The 17,214-nt window shown below is 47.1% G+C and overlaps 1 protein-coding gene and 1 long non-coding RNA gene across 4 annotated transcripts; both read right to left on the bottom strand.

Moving 5' to 3' along the window:
• Window positions 1-798: 798 nt before the first annotated feature.
• ZNF394 (zinc finger protein 394) lies at window positions 799-11,042 on the bottom strand. Of its 2 annotated transcripts, XM_012455528.3 has the most exons (3): window positions 10,397-11,042; window positions 4,818-4,944; window positions 799-2,188 (listed from the first exon to the last, which is right to left on the bottom strand). In XM_012455528.3, the coding sequence occupies exons 1-3, from the start codon at window positions 10,850-10,852 to the stop codon at window positions 1,086-1,088; spliced, it is 1,686 nt and encodes a 561-aa protein (XP_012310951.2). In that variant the 5' UTR covers window positions 10,853-11,042; the 3' UTR covers window positions 799-1,085. The 2 variants fall into 2 exon arrangements, with proteins under 2 accessions (XP_012310951.2, XP_021527344.1); XM_021671669.2 differs by lacking the exon at window positions 4,818-4,944.
• A 2,925-nt stretch (window positions 11,043-13,967) lies between these two features.
• On the bottom strand, window positions 13,968-16,603 carry LOC110568432 (uncharacterized). 2 transcript variants are annotated; one of them, XR_010342795.1, is made up of 4 exons: window positions 16,381-16,603; window positions 16,148-16,279; window positions 15,950-16,042; window positions 13,968-14,091 (listed from the first exon to the last, which is right to left on the bottom strand). It is a non-coding gene; the product is annotated as an uncharacterized LOC110568432 (long non-coding RNA). The 2 variants fall into 2 exon arrangements; XR_002478715.2 differs by having other exon boundaries at window positions 16,148-16,603.
• Between the last annotated feature and the right edge of the window lie 611 nt (window positions 16,604-17,214).

Below are 17,214 nucleotides of genomic sequence, written 5' to 3'. Positions count from 1 at the left end.
TGAACTCTTAGGCTCCTAGAATGGGAAAGAGGGACTATGCAAAATTAGGTTTTCTGAAAAGTGAAAAATACAGAGTGCTTCTTGTGCGTACTGAGCTTTCCCAGGTCTTCTGGAAATTATGAAGTAGTTGAAATCTCTCTGCCATCTAAGGACAAAGGCAAATTTTAAATGACTAAAATATATTCTTAGGGAAGTATTAATAATTGTAGTGAGCAAGATTTGGTTCAAAAGTAAATAAAGGTAGGCTGGGTGTGGTGGCTCACGCCTATAATTCCAGCAAGGCAGGAGGACTCCTTGAGCCCAGGAGTTCGAACCCAGCCTAGGCAACATAGCAAGACCCCAATCTCTAAAAAAAAAAAATAGTAGGGTGTGGTGGTGTGTGCCTGTGGTCCCAGCTACTCAGGATGTTAAGGCAAGAGGATCGCTTGAGCCCAGGAGGTTGAGGCCACGGTAAGCCATGATCACACCACTGGGCTCCAGCCTGGGGGATACAAGACTCTGTCTCAAAAATAAATACCTAAAGGTAGAAAAACTGCAGATGACAAGGACAGAAGCCTGTTACATGTCAGCCTCACTCTTACCATCAGAAGTCTCTCACCCAGCACCAGCTCACATTTCAGAAGGTCCCCTACTTCCTTATTCCTCATTCACTGAAACTATCAGTCTGTAATGAGACTCAAGTCAGACTGAGCCTATCTTGTATGAGATGTTTGAGGAAGATCCATAATTGACTGAAATACTCCAAAAGAGCAGGGAATGTGGTTCTGGACAAGAAAAGAAACAGGCCAAGTCACACAGAAACATATCAAACTGATAGCACTTTATTTTTTTGAGATGGAGTCCCACCCTGTTGCCCAGGCTCGAGTGCAGTGGTGTGATCTCAGCTCACTGCAACCTCTGCCTCCTGCGTTCAAATGATTCTCCTGCCTCAGCCTCCTGAGTAGCTGGGATTACAGGCGTGCACCACCACACCCAACTAATTTTTGTATTTTTAGTAAAGACAGGGTTTCACCATGTTGGCCAGGCTGGTTTTGAACTCTTGATCTCAAATGATCCAATTTCCTTGACCTCTCAAAGTGCTGGGATTACAGGCGTGAGCCACCACGCCCGGCCAACAGCACTTTATCTTGATGAATTCTTTGGTGTCGGATAAGGTGTGTACTTTGTCTAAATCTTTCCCCACATTCAAGACATTTGTAAGGCTTTTCTCCAGTGTGAATTCTCTGGTGTTTAATAAGGGTTGCACTCTGATTGAAGCGTTTCCCACAGACAGAACATTCATAGGGCTTCTCCCCAGTGTGGATTCTCTGGTGTTTAAAGAGGTCGGAGCGCTGTTTGAAGCTCTTCTCACAGTCTGCACACTTATAGGGTCTCTCTCCTTTATGTAGTCTCTGATGTCTAAAAAGGTTGGAAATATGGCAGGTTTCCCCACATTCCTCACATTTAAAGTGTTTGTCTCCACTGTGGGTACTTTGATGACGATTTAGGTGTGAATTCTGCCGGAAGCGCTCCCCGCATTTCAGACAGGTGTACGGCTTCTCGCCTGTGTGTGTCCTCTGGTGCTTGGTCAGGGCAGCGCTCTGGCTGAAGCTTTTCCCACATTCTTGGCAGCCATAGGGCTTCTCACCTGTGTGGATTCTCTGGTGTCTAAAGAGGTCAGAGCGTTGTTTGAAACTCTTCCCACAGTTATCACACTTATAAGGTCTTTCTTCATGGAGCTGTCTCTGGGTCTTGAAAAGGCTGGAATGATGGAAACTGTCTCCACTGTGAGACTTGTGAGGTTTCAGCACGTGCCACGTCACCACATGGAAACTCTGATTGCATGTGTTTCCGTGTTCCTCACCGTCAATGGGCCTCTCTGCTTTTGGGATGTGCTGATATAGAACAAGGTTGGAACATCTGGCACTGTTCTGCAATTCATTATTTTTAGAGTCTTCCCCTTCCATGCAACCATTCCTGTTGACATCTGAGATGCTGGTGAGTCCCTGTGCTTCATGAGAATTTTCAAGTTTCAGGGGCAAAGGGTTTCTGGACTGCTTTTCTACCCTGTTGTCATGGGTATGGCCACACTTAGAAAATAGCGGAGGCTTCCCCTGGAATGCTTCGTGTAGTTGCTCCTGTGGCTCTGCTTCTTCTAAAATTTCTTGCACTGGAATCAACTCTTTGTTCTCTGTTCTGCTTTCCAAACCTGAAGGATGAAAATACAAATTGCTGCCACTGTATCCCTGTGCAAAACTGAAATAAGCAAGTGCTGGCAGAATGTTAAACCCTCAAAACCTTTTTACTTTTCATTTTATTTACTTATATTTTCTTTCTTTTTTTTTTTTTTTGAGATGGAATCTCTGTTGCCTAGACTGGAGTGCAGTGGCACAATCTCAACTCACTGCAACCTCTGCCACCCAGGTTCAAGCGATTCTCCGGCCTCAGCCTCCTGAGTAGTTGGGATTACAGGAGCCTGCCACTGCTCCTGGCTAATTTTTATAGTTTTAGTAGAGATGGGGTTTTAACCATCTTGGCAGGCTGGTCTTGAACTCCTGACCTCCCAAGGTGTTGGGATCACAGGCATGAGCCACTGCACTCGGCCTATTTTATTTTTTTGAGATGGAGTTTCACTCTTGCTGCCCAGGCTGGAGTGTAATGGCGTGATCTTAGCTCACTACATCCTCAGCCTCTTGGGTTCAAGCAATTCTCCTGCCTCAAGCTCCCAAGTAGCTGGGATTATAGGTGCCCATCACCAGGCCTGACTAATTTTTCTATTTTTAGTAGAGACCGGATTTCACCACGTTGGCTAGGCTGGTTTTGAACTCCTGACCTCAAGTGATTCACCCACCTCAGCCTCCCAAAGTGCTGGGATTATGGGTGTGAGCCACTACACCTGGCCCAAGGGAGCAATTTGAGCAAAGTCCTGAAGCTTTGCTTCCTACAGAGCTGGAGCAGAACATGCCAGGCAGAGGGATCATATATAGCAAAAAGACCAGGAGGCAGGGGGCTTGGCATGTTTTAGAACAGTAAGGCAGTGTGGCCAGAGCAGAGGGGCAGAGGAAGGGGAGGAAGGGAAGGGTGGGCAGGGTGCCAGGGCCTCGGCACATCAGGCATCACAGGCTGATGGCTCTCGCCTTGTGTGAAAGGGGAGCCACTGCTGGCTCTGAGCAGTGACATAATCCAACACATGCAAAAGAACACTATGGCTACTGTGTCAAGATGTCATGCCATCAGCTGATAACATGAAATGTATTTTTTTATTAAACATCTTTAAGAAAGAGATGGGGTCTCTCTATGTTGCCCAGGCTGGTCTTGAGCTCCTGGCCTCAAACAATTCTCCCATCTTGGCCTCCCAAAATGCTGGGATTATAGGTGTGAACCAATGCGCCTGGCCAACAGCAAATGTTGACAAGAATGTGGAGAAAGAAAAATTCTCAATACTGCTGGTGGCATATACATTAGTTATGAGCTCTTTGGAGAGCGAGATGAACATACAGTAGTTCCCTCTTCTCTGTGAGGGACACATTCTAAGACCGCCAGTGATGTGTAAAATTGTGTATACTGTCAAATCCTATATATATAAAATGTTTTTTCTTAAACATACATCCCTGTAATCAAGTTTCATTCATAAATTAGAGACATCAAGAGATTAATAGTAACTACTAATTGTAACAGTATACTTAGCTGGATGCAGTGGCTCACACCTGTAATCCCAGCACTTCGGGAGGCCAAGGTGGGTGGATCACCTGAGGTGAGAGTTCAAGACCAGCCTGGCCAACATGGTGAAACCCCATCTCTATTAAAAACACAAAATTAGCCATGCATGGTGGCACATGCCTGTAACCCCAGATATTCAGGAGGCTGAGGTGGAAGAAATGTTTGACCCAGGAGGCAGAGGTTGCAGTAAGCCGAGACCACGCCACTGCACTCCTCCTGGGCCACAAAAGTATAACTCTGTCAAAAAAACCCCCAAAACAAAAATAAAAACAAAAAACGAAAAACAAATGCTATACTGTAACAAAAGTCATGTGAATGTGGTCTCTCCCGCTCTTAAAATATTTGATTGTACTGCGTACTATGGGTAAGTGAAACCACAGAAAGCAAAACCAGGAAGGGGGACTACTGCCTGTCTCTAGGCACATTCTCTTCTGAAACTCCAGAATATGAACAAATATACAAAAATATGCAAGAATATACAAGAATGTTTGGTGCAACACTGTAATGGTAAAAAACTGAAGACAACTAAATAACCATCAACAGAATGGATAGAACTTTGGAGTATCTGGACAGTGAAATATGGAGGTGTTAAAATAGAGCTCCATGTATCAACATGAGTAAATTTCAAAAATGTAATGTTGAGTAAGAAGAGCCATCCAGTAATGATATGTAGTATGGAGCTACGTGTATATGTAGAAAGAATATAAGACATGCATGGAAGTCATAAACGTGACAGTCAGGATACTAGCTACCTCTGGAGAAGGAAAGAGGGGAAGGGTTTCAGGGAGGGTATGTGGGGGGCCTCACCTATAGCTGTAACATATTATTTCCTTGGCAATATGGCCAAGTATTAAGAAATGCTAAACCTGGGTGGTGGACACAGGGAATGCTCATCATTTTTTTAAAAATAGTTTTCTGTATGTATAAAAATTAAAAATGAACCAAAGTGAAAAGCTGAATCTAGCACCTAACAGTACAGAGGCTCCTGCTTGGGTTACAGAAGACACTTGAAGGCTCTCAGCCCAAGTCTGGGAATGACATACCGGCTCAGGAATGGTAGTGAACCAGCCCTTCACAAACCACTTAGCGCTATAAACCAGCAGAGCAACAGCACTCACTTGGCGGGACTGTGCTCCCGGAATCCTTCTGCATGCTCTCTCTGTAGAAGTCCTTCCGTGCTGGGTCCAGGCGCTCCCACTCCTCCCAGGTTAGAGACATGGCCATGTCCTCAAAAGTCATCATCCCCTGGAACAACACAAGAGCCCTATGCACCACCTGCTGCCCCTGTACAGCACTACCCCTCTTCTGGAGTCTTGTACTGACCAGGGAGTTTGCAGAAATCAGATAGAGGCTGACATTCTGTTGCAATTCTGAAAAGCCTTTCTGTGGATTATTTACACTAATTTTGGGGGTAAGTAGGAGCAAAGTATTTCTTTAACTTGTATCACTGTGATGTATGGAAATATGACATAGATTAAAAGTAAACATGGCTGGGTGTGGTGGCTGACACCTGTAATCCCAGCACTTTGGGAGGCTGAGGCAGGTGAATCGCCTGAGGTCAGGAGTTTGAGACCAATCTGGTCAACATGGTGAAACCCTGTCTCTACTAAAAATACAAAAACTTAGCTGTGTGTGGTGGCATGCGCTTATAATCCCAGTTACTCGGGAGGCTGAGGCAGGAGAATTGCTTGAACCTGGGAGGCGGAGGTTGGTTGCAGTGACCCAAGATCATGCCACTGCACTCCAGCTTGGGCAACAGGAGTAAAACTCCATCTCAAAAAACAATAAAAAATAAAAATAAACTCGTAACCAGAAGGTCTAGAGGTCCAAGGCTGGCTCTCTGTGACACTGTTCCCTCTTGTATAAAGCAGATACAAATATTCAAAAATGAAGGTACTACACCCACTTATAGATGCTCAGTAAGATGCCTTTCCTTTCTCTTGACCACTTCATAATAACATAATTATCCAACTAGGTGATCTTCAGGGATGGTTTTTTTTTTTTTTTTTTTTGGAGACAGGGTCTTACTCTGTCATCTAGGCTAGAGTGCAGTGGTGTGATCTTGACTCCACCTCCTGGACTCCTGCAACCTCCACCTCCTGGACTCAAGAGATTCTCCTACCTCAGCCTCCCCAGTTGCTGAGACTACAGATGCACACCACCACACCCAGCTAATTTTTATATTTTTCTATAGAGACAGAGTTTCGTCATGTTTCCCAGGCTGGTCTCAAACTCCTGAACTCAAGTGATCCACCGCCTCAGCTTCCCAAAGTGCTGGGATTACAGGCATGAGCCACAAAGCTAGGCCTGAGATGGCTATTCAAATATAAGTTGATCATTCAGAGGTTAAGGCCACAAGGGAAGGTTCTAAAACTGGTAAGGTAGATGTTTGTTTGTCCAGGTTCCAGTAATGGGGGTCACAAACAGACTCCAGGACTCTCTCACTCGCTGTATTGTGTATGTATACATATATATATATTTCACTTCTTGCACCTTATTATGTTTTAACATCCTAAAAACCTTTCTGGCCTGGTGCTGTGGCTCACACCTGTAATACCAGCACTTTGGGATGCTGAGGCAGGCAGATCAGGAGGTCAGGAGTTCAAGACCAGCCTGACAAACATGGTGAAACCTTGTCTCTACTAAAAATACAAAAATAAGCTAGGCATGGTGGCATGTTATAGCCCCAGCTACCGGTGACTATAGGAGGCAGGAGAATGGCTTGAACCCAGGAGGTGGAGGTTGGAGCGAGCCAAGATCATGCCAATGCACTCCAGCCTCGGCAACAGGGGGAGACTCCAGCTCAAAAAAAAAAACCTTTCTGGCTAGGGAGAGACTGCCACTCCCAAGCTAGCCAATTCTTTTTTTTTGTTTTTGAGATGGAGTTTCGCTCGTTACCCAGGCTGGAGTGCAATGGCGCAATCTCAGCTCACCGCAACCTCTGCCTCCTGGGTTCAAGCAATTCTCCTGCCTCAGCCTCCCAAGTAGCTGAGACTACAGGCGCGCGCCACCATGCCCAGCTAATTTTTGTATTTTTAGTAGAGATGGGGTTTCACCTTGTTGACCAGTATAGTCTCGATCTCTTGACCTCGTGATCCACCTGCCTCAGCCTCCCAAAATGCTGGGATTATAGGCGTGAGCCACCGTGCCCAGCCCCCAGCCGCCAATTCTTAAAGATAGCAAAGGGTTCAGCCTTCTGTACAAACCTTTGCTGTGCAAATTAACCAATTCAGAGCCCTAGCTACCGCTTCCCTCTGTCCCTTAACACCCCAGGAGGCAATACTTCACTGCCTTCATCCCAGGGCTGGGTGCCAGGCCATTCGGTGCCTGAACCACCCCTATGGCTCAGAGCACTGAAATTATTCTAACTAGCCAATCCTGAAGTGCTACCCATGCCTGCCCTTCTTGTGGAAACGCCAATAAAAGTTGAGGCTTTGGCTCTCCGCTGGTTCTTGTCCCTTCTGCCTGGTGCTTCCCTATGTTGCCCTGTGTGCTGTGGCACATCTTGCCTCCTGTCTCTAGGACCTGTGAGTATAAAAAACTTTGTTGACTGGGTGCGGTGGCTCATGCCTATAATCCCAGAACTCTGAGAGGCTGAGGCGTGTGGATCACCTGAGGTCAGGAGTTCAAGACCAGCCTGGCCAACATGGTGAAACCCCATTTCTACTAAAAGTACAAAAATTAGCTGGGCGGGGTCGTGGGCACCTGTAATCCCAGCTACTTAGGAGGCTGAGGCAGAGGAACAGCTTGAGCCCAGGAGGCGGAGGTTGCAGTGATCTGAGATCGTGCCACTGCACTCCAGCCTGGGCAAAAAGAGTGAGATTCCATCTCAACAAAAAAAAACAAAAAACAAAAACAACTCTGTTTTTCTGAGCCTCTGCTGAGATAAAAAAAGACATCTTTTAGTGACAACCTCTCTCCCTCAAATAGCAAGGCCCATCGTCCACCATCTCTTGCATGTATCATGTTAAAATCCACAGAAAAGACTCAACACTGACTACAATGTGTGAGACATGAGACCAGGGAAGTGGGAATAGGTGCAGAAAACCTTCCTGGACTCACCCCTACATATCAGATGCACGGGAATGAGGTTCACTGGTCTTGTCCTTGGGCTTCCAGTGGCCTCAGCAACTTGCACCTCTCCTTAGAAACTGGCTTCATGGGCCAACTGCGGTGGCCCATGCCTATAATCCCAGCACTTTGGGAGGCTGAGGCAGGTGGATCACCTGATGTCAGGAGTTTAAGACCAGCCTGGCCAACATGGTGAAACCCTGTCTCCACTAAAAATATAAAAATTAGGTGGGCGTGGTGGCAGGAACTTGTAATCTCAGCTACTCGGGAGGCTGAGGCAGGAGAATCACTTGAACTCAGGAGGTGGAAGTTGCAGTGAGCTGAGATCATGCCATTGCACTCCAGCCTAAATGACAAGAGCAAGACTGTCCTAAAAAAAAAAAAACTGGCTTAATGCCACATCTCCCTTAGTTCTAGCTTAAGTTACACTGTGTTCCTGCTGCTAGTTAGATGATGACTGTGACAGCAAGGAGGAGGTTGGAAACCACGAGACAACCCTGACTGAAGATTATTGTTGCTTCCCTCATTTTTCCTAGCCAGGCAGTATGGCATTGGGGTTAAGTGCATAGACTATACAACCAGTCGCCTGGCTTTGAATTCTAATTCTCTACTTACCAAAAAAGGGACCTTAGATAGACAAGTTGAAAAAAATGTAGGTTATTCTGATACTTTATCTTTCCCTTCTGAGGCCCGCCTCCTTTTATTTTAGAAATGTTGCCGGGCTCAGTGGTTTACACCTGTAATCCCAGCACTTTGGGAGGCTGAGGCAGGCGGATCATCTGAGGTCAGGGGTTTGAGACCAGCCTGACCAACATGGTGAAACCCGGTCTCTACTAAAAATACACAAAAATTAGCTGGGCGTGGTGGTGGGTGCCTATAATCCCAGCTACTTGAGAGGCTGAGGCAGGAGAATCGCTTAAACCTGGGACGGTGGAGGTTGCAGTGAGCCAAGATTGTGCCACTGCACTCCAGCCTGGGCATTAGAGCGAGACTCTGTCTCAAAAAAAAGAAAAAAGAAATGTCAAGACTTTCAGAGGAAATGAAGGATGGACCATCTATGCTTTAGGAGATCCTCTACAAATATTCCTTCTTCTTGCAATAGGGCTTTTAATAATGCCAGGCAGCCATTAGTTTATAATTATAGCTAAAGGAAGTCTCTGGAAGGGAGATACACACTTGCAGATTAAGTGGATGAAGACTGACATGAGCAGGATGGCATTCTACTTGAAGAGTTTGACCAGGGGCCTTAACATCTCCACAAGGAAGGAGGGTGACTGACCCAGAGCCTTCAGGCAGGGACAGGATTGTGTCTACTCAAACACAGACACAAATGCATGATCAAACCTTTCAAAATTCTATTCCCTACTAGATCAGTGGTTCTAGACCCGGGGTGACTTTACACCCCATGGGACATCTGGCAATATTGAAGACATTTTCCTTATTGCAAGGGGTGATGGTGGCAGCGCGGGTGAGATGACTGGCATCTAGTGGGTAGAGGTCAGGGATGCTGCCTCACATATCCTACAATGCACAGGACAGCCCCCCTCTCCACCCCCGCAACAAAGAAGCAACTGGCACAAATATCAATGGTGCCAAGGTTGACAAACTGCCCTGCATGTGGCTGAAATATGAAATGCTCATTTTTTTTTTTTTTTTTTTTTGGTCTGGAAAATGTTTTAAGATGAACGTTTCGCCAAGCATGGTGGCTTATGCCTGTAATCTCAGCACTTTGGGAGGCTGAAGCAGGTGGATCATTTGAGGTCGGGAATTTGAGACCAGCCTGGCCAACATGGTGAAACCCCATCTCTACTAAAAATACAAAAAATTAGTCAGGCATGGTGGTGCATGCCTGTAGTCCCAGTTACTCGGGAGGCTGAGGCAGGAGAATCACCTGAGCCCGGGAGGTGGAGGCTGTGGTTAGCTGAGATCTCGCCATTGCACTCCAGCCTGGGCACGCGTGCGCGCGCACACACACACACACAGATTAACATTTCACACTGACTGTGAACTGTATCTCATAAACAGCACATCCAAATTACATTTCAAAACCACTAATGTAGAGTCTCAGAATATTATTCTATTTCTCAACATAATCTTCTGAAGGGTCTCACAAACTTCTGTTATTTTAATATCTGCAACACCCCTCCAAAAAAAAAAAAAACTAGCACTGTAAATAAGGTGTACGCAGGTATGCAGCAGTGGACCAGAAATCAAAGGCAGAGCTGCTTTCTGTCGTTATCTAAATTGTACCAGATTACAGAGGAGGAAACAGAGGCCCAAGAGGCCTAGGTCATGACTGGAAGGGGTAGATATGATTCCTAGGACCTGGATCTCCTAACTCCTGGATCGGTGCTTTATTTCTTTATTTTTTTGAGATGGAGTTACGCTCTTGTCGCCCAGGCTGGAGTCCGGTGGCGCGATCTCGGCTCACTGCAACCTCTGCCCCCCCCGGGGTTCAAGCAATGCTCTCGCCTCAGCCTCCCGAGTAGGCGCCCGCCACCACGCCCAGCTAATTTTTTGTATTTGTAGTAGAGACGGGGTTTTCCCATGTTAGCCTATGTGTATGTTCTCCATACACGCCTATGTTCCACATTCCCACCCCCAGAAAGGGCCTTTCACTTCTCACCTGGGGTGAGGTCCCATCGAGCGCTCGCTGCAGAGCCTGCACCACGGCCACCGCCTCCTCCCCGCTCTCCGGGCAGTGCTCTCGCACCCAGGCCTGGAGCTCCTCGGGCAGGATGGTGAGGAACTGCTCCAACACCAGCTGCTCCAGGATCTGCTCCTTAGAGAGCAGCTCGGGCCTCAGCCACCGACGACAGAGTTCTCGGAGCCGGCTCAGAGCCTCTTCCGGTCCCGCCACCTCCTGGTAACGCAGCTGCCTAAAGTGCTGTCGAGAAGTTTCGGGGTCCGGCCAAGACCCGAGATAGCTGGGCTCCCAACTTCCGGGTGAGTCTTCCTCCACCTTCACAGGTAAAAGTCCGTCGCGTTGGGACGGTGCGGCGTCCCTGGACCTGCCAGCCATCACCCAGGGTCCCGACTCCGCGTCACTGCAGCGCCTCTGGGTGGTCAGGCTGGAACTCATCTTTCTCCGGCATGCGCTGCCCTTCCTGGAGTCTTCCTTTCAGGTGAAGAAGGAGCAAACCCAAGGAACTCACTGGCCCTCACCACCCTCTGATCCCAAACACCTGGCTCCACCACGCCAAGCCCCTCTCCCGCACTTCCTCCTTTCTTCAGCTCGGTGCCTACGACTCCCCCAGTCACGCAACCAAAAATAACATCCCATGCCGGAAGTGCGTCATCAACTGCCTGCGGCGTCCTTCCCTGCATTTCCGGGGGGTCTCTAGGCGCTTGATGGGGTGAGGTGCATCTCATTTGTTTACCGCCCTCGCCCCGCCAGGCTCAGTGGGTCCTAGCCTTTTCCTGCTGCCCGGCGAAATACGGGAGTCCGAGCCGGTAGCCGAGCGCCGGCAAGCGTGGGAACCTTCAGTATTGGAGAAAACAAAAAATTTTTTTCCTTTCGTTTCTGTTCTTTTCATTTTTTAATAGACAGAGTCTCGCTTTATCGCCCAGGCTAGAGTGCAGTCGCGCGATCTCGGCTCACTGCAACTTCTGTCTCCCGGGTTCAAGCAGTTCTCCTGCCTCAGCCTCCCAACTATCTAGGACTACAGGTGTGTGCCACCACTCTCGGCTTTATTAATTTTTTTCTAGGGACGGGTGAGTTCCTTGGGTTTGCTCCTTCTTGACTATGTTGTCCAGGTTGGAAAAAGGTTTTTCCAACTTGGAAACAAACAAACAAAAAACCCCACAAAAAACAAAAACAAAACTAAGTGCTTCCACGTACATCAGCTGTGAACGACTTTGATCCTAACAAAGAAGAGAAAATTAAGGCCTGTAGTCACAGCTACTCGGGAGGCTGAGGCAGGAGAATCGCTTGAACCCGGGAGGCGGAGATTGCAGTGAGCCGAGATCCCGCCACTACACTCAAGCCTGGTGACAGAGCGAGAGGCTCCGTTTCAAAATAGTAATAATAATAATTTAAATTTTGTATAAAAACAGAGTGTCATTATGTTGCTCAGGCTGATCTGGAACTCACTGGCCTGGCGTAGTGGCTTCTGCCTGTAATCCCAGCATATTGGCAGGCCAAGGAGGGAAGATTGCTTGCAGCCAGGAGTTCGAGACCAGCCTGGGCAGCATAGCGAGACCCCTATCTCTACAAAATATAAAAAGCTTAGCTGGGTGTGGTGGTTCGTGCCTGTAGTCCCAGTTACTTAGGAGGCTGGGGTGGGAGGATCGCTTGAGCTCAGGACTAGAGTGGGCTATGATTGTACCACTGCACTCCAGCCTGGGTGACAGAACAAGGCTCTCTCTAAAACAAAGTGTCTTGCTTGATGTCAAGCTGCTGGTGACTTGCATAAAATGAGAGGATGGCTTGGGCCTAGGAGTTCCAGACCTGCCTGTGCAACATAGTGAGACTGTGTCTTTATAAAAAATTAAAAAAAAATTTTTTTTGAGACAGAGTCTCACTGTGTTTCCAGGCTTGAGTGCAGTGGCAGGATCTCAGCTCACTGCAACCTCTGCCTCCTGGGTTCAAGCGATTCTCCTGCCTCAGTCACCTGAGTAGCTGGGATTACAGGAATGCAACTCCACACCCGGCTAATTTTGTATTTTTTAGTAGAGATGGGGTTTCTCCATGTTGGCCAGGATGGTCTTGATCTCCTGACCTCATGATCCACCCGCCTCCATCTCCCAAAGTGCAGGGATTACAGGCATGAACCACTGCACCAGGCCTAAACATTTTTTTAAAAAGAAAAACTATTCGAGGCCGGGCGCGGTGGCTCAAGCCTGTAATCCCAGCACTTTGGGAGGCCGAGGCGGGTGGATCACGAGGTCGAGAGATCGAGACCATCCTGGTCAACATTGTGAAACCCCGTCTCTATTAATACAAAAAAAAAAAAATTAGCTGGGCATGGTGGCGCGTGCCTGTAATCCCAGCTACTCAGGAGGCTGAGGCAGGAGAATTGCCTGAACCCAGGAGGCGGAGGTTGCGGTGAGCCGAGATCGCGCCATTGCACTCCAGCCTGGGTAACAAGAGCGAGACTCCGTCTCAAAAAAAAAAAAAAAAAAAAAAAGAAAAACTATTCGAACATTGTTGACTTTTTAATAGATCACACAGAAGCTCTTTCAAAATAAGTTTTTATTGTCTGTCTTGGTTACCCCTGAATACTTGGCACATAGAAAAGGGTCTTGGAACACATTAATATTTTGCTGGTTTGGGGAGATATGTGTTAGAAGATTTGTTGAGATGTCTTGGGACAGGGTAGAAACCAGAGATGGGAATGGTTGAAGATCACGACTAGGAGGCAAAGATTCCCCCCACCCCCCAACCCCACGCTCAAACAAACCAAACACTATCAATCCAGGCACGTTTAATAACTAGACATAAAAATACCTCCTATGGAGCTGGGCACGGTGGCTCATGCCTGGAATCTCAGCACTTGGGGAGGCAGAGGTGGGGGAATCACCTGGGGTCAGAAGTTTGAGACTAGCCTGACCAATAGGGAGAAACTCCGTCTCTACTAAAAATACAAAATTAGCTGGGCATGTTGGTGCATGCCTGTAATCCCAGCTATTTGGGAGGCTTAGGCAGGAGAATCGCTTGAGCCTGGGAGGCGGAGGTTGCGGTGAGCTGAGATCACGCCATTGCACTCCAGCTTGGGCAACAAGAGCAAAACTCCGTCTCAAAAAATCAAAAATCTCCTATGGATTGAGTCTCAATGGTGCGATCTTGGCTTACCACAACCTCTTCCTCCCTAGTTCAAGCGATTCTCCTGCCTCAGCCTCCTGAGTAGCTGGGAGAACAGGCATGCATCACCATGCCAGGATAATTTTGTATTTTAGTAGAGACAGGGTTTCTCCATGTTGGTCAGGCTGGTCTCGAACTCCCGACCTCAGGTGTTCAGCCTGCTTCGGCCTCCCAAAGTGCTGGGATTACAGGTGCCAGCCACTGCGCCCGGTTACCTTCTAGCCAATTATCAGTCCTTAAGGTGGTCTTGGGGACCTCTGACTTTTGCAACATGTGTGACCTTCCTTTGAATTAGGTTGTCAGAGCATTTCTGCACACCAGCAGATTAATTCTTTGAATTCCTAAAAATGTGAAACATACAGGCAAAGTGAAGAGAGATACCCTACTGAAGTCTTCAACATATGAATCTGAGAGGATAAAAAGTGTTGTTACTCTGGGAGCAAATGTGCATGTCACCTGGGAGTAAGACATGAAAACTTGTCCACTGTTGGAAAGCAGTCTTGCATTACTGGACATACCTGGGCAGAGAAGAGAAAAATAAAGTGTCACTACACATTTATACTCACAAAAGCCTATCCGGGTGTCCTAGTGCTATATAGAGCATCTATCTAGTCAGAACAGATACATAAATACAGACATAGACATATATCTGTATGAATGCAGAATAAGAATGGGGAGGAAGACTTTAAATAGTCTTTTGAATTTTGACTCGTGAATGTATTACCTATTTAAGAAATAAGTTATAAGGCTGGGTGCAGTGGCTCATGCCTGAATCCTGGCACTTTAGGAGGCTGAGGTGGGTGGATCACCTGAGGTCAAGAGTTCAAGACCAGCCTGGCCAACGTGGTGAAACCCTGTCTCTACTAAAAATACAAAAATTAGCTGGGCATAGTGGTATGTGCCGGTAGTCCCATCTACTTGGGAGGATGAGGCAGTAGAATGGCTCAAACCTGGGAGGTAGAGGTTGCAGTGAGCCAAGATGGTGCCACTGCTCTCCAGCCTGTGCAACAGAGCAAGATTTCGTGTCAAAAAAAGAAACACCAAAAGAAAAAAAAAAGAGAGAGAGAAAGAAAGAAATTATTAAAATGCCAAAGGTACTTGTAAATAATTCTGATATTCAAATATATATTATGTTTTCCTTCTTTCTTTTTTTTTTTGGAGATGAGGTTTCTCCATGTTGGTCAGGCTGGTCTCGAACTCCCAACCTCAGGTGATCCGCCCGCCTCAGCCTCCCCAAGTGCTGGGATTACAGGTGTGAGTCACCACGCCAGGCCTATATTATGTTTTCAAATATATGTATACAATATATACACAGTGTACATCTTACATTTTGACTCATCAAATTCACTTCTAAGAATTTATCCTACAGTTATACTTGCATATGTCTAAAATGACATTATACAAGGATATTTATATAGTGGAGCATTGCTTGTTACAGGAAAAAACTAGAGATAACCTCAATGCCCACCAGTAAGGAATAAATAAAGCATAGTATATTCTAATAATGCTATACCATTCAGACATTAAGAATTAGAAAACTCTATGTATTGATAGGAAACAATCTCTAAGATTTATTGAATAAAAAATAGTAACTTGTTCAAAGGTAGGGAAGTTGAAAATAAAACAAAAAAAAAAACCACAGTAACTTGGAGAAAGGATGTAAATTGTGCTACCATTTACACACAATACATTCACTTGAATAGTCAAAGAATAAATCTTGGTAGGAACATAAATAAATAACTAGTTATCTTGGGTATCTCTAGAGAGAAAAATGAATGTAGAAAGAGAACGGGAGGAAGTCTGTAAGTAACCTTTTGAATTTTGACTCGTCCAAATGTATTATCTATTTAATAAATAAATTATTAAAATGCAAAAGGTATTCATAAATAATTCAAATGGAAGTAAATATATTAGAAAAAAAAGAATATCCACCTTAAACATTTTTTGTTTTTGAGATGGAGTGTCTCTCTGTCACTGAGGTGCTGAAGTGCAATGGCACAATCATAGCTCATTGCAGCTTCCACCTCTTGGGCTCAAGTGATCCGCCCACCTCAGCCTGCTGAGTTGGGACTACAGGCATGCACTACCATGCCTCACTAATTTTATTTTATTTTATTTTATTTGCAGAGACGGGGTCAAAAGGCTAGGCTGGTCCTGAACTCCTGGATTCAATGATCCCCTCGCCTTAGCCTCCCAGAATGTTGGGATTACAGGGGTGAGCCACCATGCCCATCTGAAGCAACTTTTATATACATTAAAAAACTTAAGAGCAACAGAATTAAGCCAGAGCTGCAAAATTCTACACCAGCTCGCTAACACACAAAATACAATGTAAACATTCCCCAGGGATTGGGTCCTAGATAGGAAGCTACTTACAGTGGAAGATTTTAGGCACCCTGAAAAGAGACCTCAGAATATCTTCTCATCTCTGCAGATGCTGCAATTTCACAGCATCTCTTTCCTTTGCACCTGTAAAACAGTGGCAACAGTGACTCGTCCTGCCTGCCCGTCAGCTTTGTAAACTGCAGGAGCTTGGAAATTATAAGGCACCATATGAAAAGGAGAGATCATTACTGAGAGATGGGGTCTTGCTGTGTTGCCCAGGCTGAAGTGCAATGGCACTATCCTGTCTCACTGCAACCTCCGCCTCCTGGGTTCAAGTGATTTTCGTGCCACAGCCTCCCGAGCAGCTTGGATTACAGGCACCTGCCACCACACCCGGTTAATTTTGTATTTTTAGTAGAGACAGGGTTTCAACGTGTTGGCCAGGTTGGTCTCGAACTCCTGACCTCAGGTGATCCACCCACCTCGGCCTCCCAAAGTGTTGGCATTACAGGCGTGAGACACCGTGCCCGGCCAGTAGAGATTATTACTAATAAACGGGGAAACTCGCTATGTTGCCCAGGCTGGTCTTGAACTCCTGGACTCAAGCTATCCTGCTGCCTCAGCCTGGCCACTCGCTAGGCTTACAAGCGTGGGCCCTCCTGCGGCTGGCTGTAAAGAGGTATCTTTACAGATAGGATGAGACACCCCCCCCCCACCCCCCACCCCCGGCCGGGGAAGCCCCGCGCAAGCAATGCCCCTCTCTCCGAAAGGACGCCTCGCCTCTGCCCAACCACAGCCTTCCAGCCACCCCGAGGATACGCCTCCCCGCCCTGCCGCCTTCTAATAGGTTCGGGAGACCGAGCCTGCAAAGAGAGCCGCGCCCCCATTGGCCAACCGGCGAGTCCCGCGCGGCTCCTCCTGGGAGTTGTAGTCCCGTGAGCCGTTGGCCCCTGCGACTCGCGGGTGTGACGTTGAAGATGTCGGCCCTCTGAGCCGACTGCGGTGGTAAAGAGGTGGGTGTGTTTGGAAAGTGGGTAGTGAGAGAGCGAGGATGCGGGTGAAAAAACCTAAGGGCCACAAATTCAACATTAACGAGGTCTGCGAGCTCTCAGCAAGGTACACACCTACTTCAAATAGAGGCGCAGAGCGTTGCGGGTAAGGGAAGGTGCAAGCTCCCCGGCCAATCAGACACGAGAAACCGTCACCCAACCCCGGAGGCCCGGCCCCTTCCCCGCCCTACCGAAAGGGGAGGAGCTCGGCCTCTTTGAATGGCTTTGGGGTGGAGCAGGGGAGAGGGTGACTCCGTTTGCCTTCCC

Source organism: Aotus nancymaae, unplaced genomic scaffold (genome assembly GCF_030222135.1).
Source record: "Aotus nancymaae isolate 86718 unplaced genomic scaffold, 86718_ANA_hifiasm-v0.15.2.pri h1tg000015l_0, whole genome shotgun sequence".
Classification (NCBI taxonomy): domain Eukaryota; kingdom Metazoa; phylum Chordata; class Mammalia; order Primates; family Aotidae; genus Aotus; species Aotus nancymaae.
This window is presented reverse-complemented; position numbering and strand designations above follow the sequence as displayed.

What these genes read in the sequence shown, in the direction of transcription:
- ZNF394 (XM_012455528.3), bottom strand. Translation starts at nt 10,852, where the DNA reads ATGAGTTCCAGCCTGACCACCCAGAGGCGCTGCAGTGACGCGGAGTCG. An exon ending in TCGATGGGACCTCACCCCAG is followed by an intron (nt 4,945 to 10,396) that starts GTGAGAAGTGAA and finishes GTGTTGTTCCAG; the next exon opens with GGGATGATGACTTTTGAGGA. An exon ending in CGGGAGCACAGTCCCGCCAA is followed by an intron (nt 2,189 to 4,817) that starts GTGAGTGCTGTT and finishes TTCATCCTTCAG; the next exon opens with GTTTGGAAAGCAGAACAGAG.